General features: G+C 32.6%; 1 protein-coding gene across 1 annotated transcript; it reads left to right on the forward strand.

The window, feature by feature from the left end:
- Positions 1 to 235: 235 nt before the first annotated feature.
- LOC137623015 (cuticle protein 19.8-like) lies at positions 236 to 1,704 on the forward strand. Its single transcript, XM_068353636.1, has 3 exons — positions 236 to 293; positions 844 to 918; positions 1,361 to 1,704. Exons 1-3 carry the CDS (start codon positions 282 to 284, stop codon positions 1,667 to 1,669), a joined length of 396 nt encoding a protein of 131 aa, XP_068209737.1. The 5' UTR covers positions 236 to 281; the 3' UTR covers positions 1,670 to 1,704.
- The last annotated feature ends 3,134 nt before the right edge of the window (positions 1,705 to 4,838 follow it).

Below are 4,838 nucleotides of genomic sequence, written 5' to 3' on the forward strand. Positions count from 1 at the left end.
TCCTCTATTGCAGCCAGGTCATGGCACTCTTAAGAAATGCCCGAAGTGAAGGTGTCTGTGCTAAGCTCTAGGAACCACCCGGTTTATCTTTATTTTCATTTTCTTTTGCTTTTTTTTTTTTTGGTATGGAGGGCACGTGACCCCCGCCTTTGTTATTCATCTTTTTTTTCACCTGATTTCAGATGATGAAAAACATATTGGTCAGTTCATCTGAGAGACGATGCGGTATATATATCGCAGATTTGTTGCGGGAGAGATATTCGAGTTACGTCGTCTTCATCATGAACACTAAGGTACTATTGTCTCTGTGTTTGTTAACTTATATCATAGGAGCAACTTAGCTTTCTTCTATAAATATATAAAGCTTTACGCACTTATCTATATGCATCTATATAGGCTATATATAAATATAAATATATATATATATATATATATATGGGTGTGTGTGTGTGTGTATAAATATATATATATATATGTGGTGTGTGTGTGTGTGTGTATAAATATATTTATATATATTCATATATATATATATATATATATAGTTTGTGTAGGGGGGACGAATTTGATCAATAAAGCCAATAATCAAAGCACTATAAAACAGATTAATATCCATATGACAATTTTGTATCGTTTTCTAGATTTTCTATTGCGGCCTCGTAAAATGAAACTTTGAAATTTATAATGATTTGAACGTTCCGTATCTTTGTATGATATCATGAGATATCTTAAACGTCGGAGTGTGACAGTGTATGTAAAAGAGAGAGAGAGAGAGAGAGAGAGAGAGAGAGAGAGAGAGAGAGAGAATTATAAACGAAATGGTCATATGAATTTGTCTACTTCCAGATTTTCATTTTCGTCGGCCTTTTGGCCCTGGCCTTCGCTGACAGACGTCCTTCTTACTCCAACAACCGTCCAAGGGTGAGTTCCAGTTTATTTATCTATTCTTTAAAGTTTCTCAATTAGAAGTTAAGAGAATGATATCAAAGTACCACTTGATTGACACATTCTGAGAAGGAAAACGATATTTTTAATAAGTCATTACAATAAATAATCTACAAAACGATTGTTTCGTATACTTAGAACTTAAACCTTCTTCTGTTCTTCAGATTATTTCTTTATTTGTTTCCTGATTCTTTATGTTTGATGTCAGGATTTGTATTTGAATTATCAACAAAAACAATTTTTATAAACAACGAAGCTGTGAGGGAAAGATTTAATAACAGAAAAATAAGTAAATGTTTTATTTTCATGTATATATATATAAATATATATATATATATATATATATATATATTGAATTTTCTTATCGTACCCAAATGGTATTAATTAATCCACCGATTTTCTTTACATCCAATCTCAGTTTTTCTCCGACGAATCCTTCGAATCCTTTGAATCCTTCGAGTCCGGTGAAGCCAAATACAACTTCAACTGGGCTGTCAACCACGCCCCCTCCCGCAACGACTTCGGACACCAGGAAGCCCGTGATGGAGAAGACACCCGAGGATCCTACTTCGTCCAGCTCCCCGACGGTCGCCTCCAGAAGGTGTCCTACTTCGTAGATGGTGATGATGGCTACGTCGCTGACGTGACATACGAAGGAAAGGCTCGTTTTCCCGACTCCGATTCCTCCGAATCCTTCGAGTCCCGTGAAACTCGCCGTTACGGTTAGGATTCTTAGTAGACTTCGTCCACCGGAGCACAATGAATATCTTATTTAAATTTGTAATTATCTATTTATGAACTGACTCAGATGGTCTTATTTATTACAATAAAAATTATTTAGCAATACTTTATAATTTCCACCTATTGATATCTGTAATAAGATTGTATGCAAAACTATTTCATATCTTAATGATATTTAGGTGTCACCCTAATATTTCACCAACAATGCAAAGATGTTTTAATATATGCCAGTCGAAATAACATCGAACTCTAAATAAAAAGGTGACATTGGCAGATGATATTTTTGTAATCTATCTCATTATCTCACTATTCTATTCTATTTTTCTTCCTCTTGTTTTGTTATAGTTTAAATAGGAGATACTTATCTCAATGTTGTTACTCTTCTTTTATTTTTTTCTTGTTTCCTTTCCTCACTGGGCTATCTTCCCTGTTGGAGCCCCTATGCTTATAGCATTCTGCTTTTTCAACTAAGGTTGTAGCTTGGAATAAGTAATAATATAATAATATAATAATAATAATAATAATAATAATAATAATAATAATTATTATTATTATTATTATAATAATAATAATAATATAATAATAATAATATAAAAATAATGATAATAATGATAAGATAATAATAATAATAATAAACTAGTCATTTACTTGTAGAATTGAAGTTCTCTTTATTCTTTATCCATCTACTTTACGAGTAACAAACACTATGCAAGTCAACAATTCGTCACAGAGATCTGCTCTCAATCTAATAGTCTGCAAATTACAAGAATAATATTTTCCGCTAATTTCATACCTTTGAATCCTTGAAATTAGAATGTTTATATCCTATCTCTCCTGCTACTTATTTTGGCTAAAATATACTTTGTCTTTCTGCACACTTGTTTGGTATAAGTTATGATTCTATCACTGTTCCAAAGAACATGGCGATATGATACATTTTGTTACCTTTCAATGAAAGACATTTATAGCAGAAAAATGAACGTACAGTTGGACACTGAAATTCCGGTACACCTTGCTCTGAGGAAGTATACTATGTGACACCTTTACTGATTGGCGGTTTCCTGCGTGTAGTCCCCGCCCACCACCTCTGCCATCTATCCCCTAAACTAGCTATTTGGCTACTCGCCGTGCAGTAAGGGTGTGATAGAGTGCACTTCTTCGGACCAAGATCTGCCAGGAATGCGTAAGTCCGACTGTACCACACCACCGCAAGTGCTGGCATAAAAGAGTTGTTTATTTAGAAAATCCTTAACTATCACAAAGAAATAATCAGGTAAGTAGACTTAATAGGCCCTTCCCAACAGCAACCACCACCAACTCTATCTCTAACTCAAAGGACGTGCATATTACAGACACTACTAGAAACTATCGACCTTATGAGGGTCCCAAACTCCAGTCCAACAAGTTGCTTGGCAGGAACAATTCCAATAAGGAACTATAACTTTAATTTCAGAGGTTAGACAGGTGAATTACAGGCTATTTTACTTGTAAAATTTAGTAGTATTGCCATTCCATAACAATTTAAAAAATGAAAAAGTTAAAACAATTCGTAATTTTAAGTGCAACGTTAAGATGGCTAATATACATAGAAAATTTTACTACAAAAAGGGAAAATATATTAGTAGCAACATTGATTGCAAAGAAGAAATAGCTAAAAAGAATCAACGTGCAAATCTTAATGGCAGTATATTGAAGATTGGAGTTAAGAACTACTCCACGAAATACATAATTACCTTGTCTTTGGTGATCGCTGCCTTTTGATTATAGATACTCGAAGACTTTATATACTATTACTGCTTCTTAGAATAAAGTACCTTTTCTGTGTATTTCTCTTCCTCTTGTTTTTTTTTTTTTTTTCAAATGTTCATTGTTTATATTTTAAATATTTAATTAAATGTTGTTACTGTTCTTAAAATATTTTATTCAAATTGTTCATTACTTCTCTTGTAGTTTATTTCCTTTCTTCACTGGGCTATTTTTCTCTGTAGGACCCCTTTGTCATGTAGCATTCGGCTTATCCAACTAGGTTTGTGGCTTTGATTTTAATAATAATAATAATAATAATAATAATAATAATAATAATGATAATAATAATAATAATAATAATAATAATAATAATATACCTGCCTCTGGTATCATAGTTCAGTGGACTATAATGGATTATTCCAGTGTTATAAATTTTAGATAATCTTGAAACTTAAAATTTAAATTCTGAAGGCACCTCAACGTAATTATGCAGACTTCGATATTTAGCAAAGAGAATATAAAATGTTTGAAATACAATTCTTGTAATTACATGAAAGATTCTTCACTATTGTTACACTTCATGAAAACTCTTCTATAACTTCAGAAGCTTCACTTATTAAAGAAACAGTTATAGCAAAAATAAAGGGTCGGAAATTCTTTCATTACCTTCGCATTCATTCTTCACTGAAAAGAAAATTTACTACAAAAACACAAGCACGTAGTCTACCACGACCTTTGACCATTTGGAGTCACTGAAAATTTGCATGAAAGCAAGAAACCACACTCTCTCTCTCTCTCGTCTCTCTCTCTCTCTCTCTCTCTCTCTCTCTCTCTCTCTCTCTCTCTCTCTCTCTCTCTCTCTCTCATACCTCGATTCTTTACCTCTGTACATTTCACCCCCTATGGCAAGGTCATTGCTTGAATAATTGACAAAGGTCAGGGATGTTAAAGATGGGAAAAAAGGCCATAATTATGGCAGTAAGGAAAATTGAGTTATTATTTCTGTCATTATAATTACATCCTCATTATCATATCTTTTGTATCTAAGGTGATTATTGCTATGGGTAGTTTACGTGACCTGTCAAAAAGGATGGCTAAATATCTAGATAGAAATATACATACAGTAACACGCATACGCACCAGGGTATGACTACTCTCTCTCTCTCTCTCTCTCTCTCTCTCTCTCTCTCTCTCTCTCTCTCTCTCTCTCTCTCTCTCTCTCTCTCTCTCTCTCTCTCTACATGCTCTTTATTTTAGGGTAGGTAATTATTATTATTATTATTATTATTATTATTATTATTATTATTATTATTATTATTATTATTATTATTATTATTATTATTATTATTATTATTATTATTGCCGCTGACTAAGATGATTTGGTTGATAGAGTTTAAAATTAAATCAAT

Source organism: Palaemon carinicauda, chromosome 30 (assembly GCF_036898095.1).
Source record: "Palaemon carinicauda isolate YSFRI2023 chromosome 30, ASM3689809v2, whole genome shotgun sequence".
Classification (NCBI taxonomy): Eukaryota; Metazoa; Arthropoda; class Malacostraca; order Decapoda; family Palaemonidae; genus Palaemon; species Palaemon carinicauda.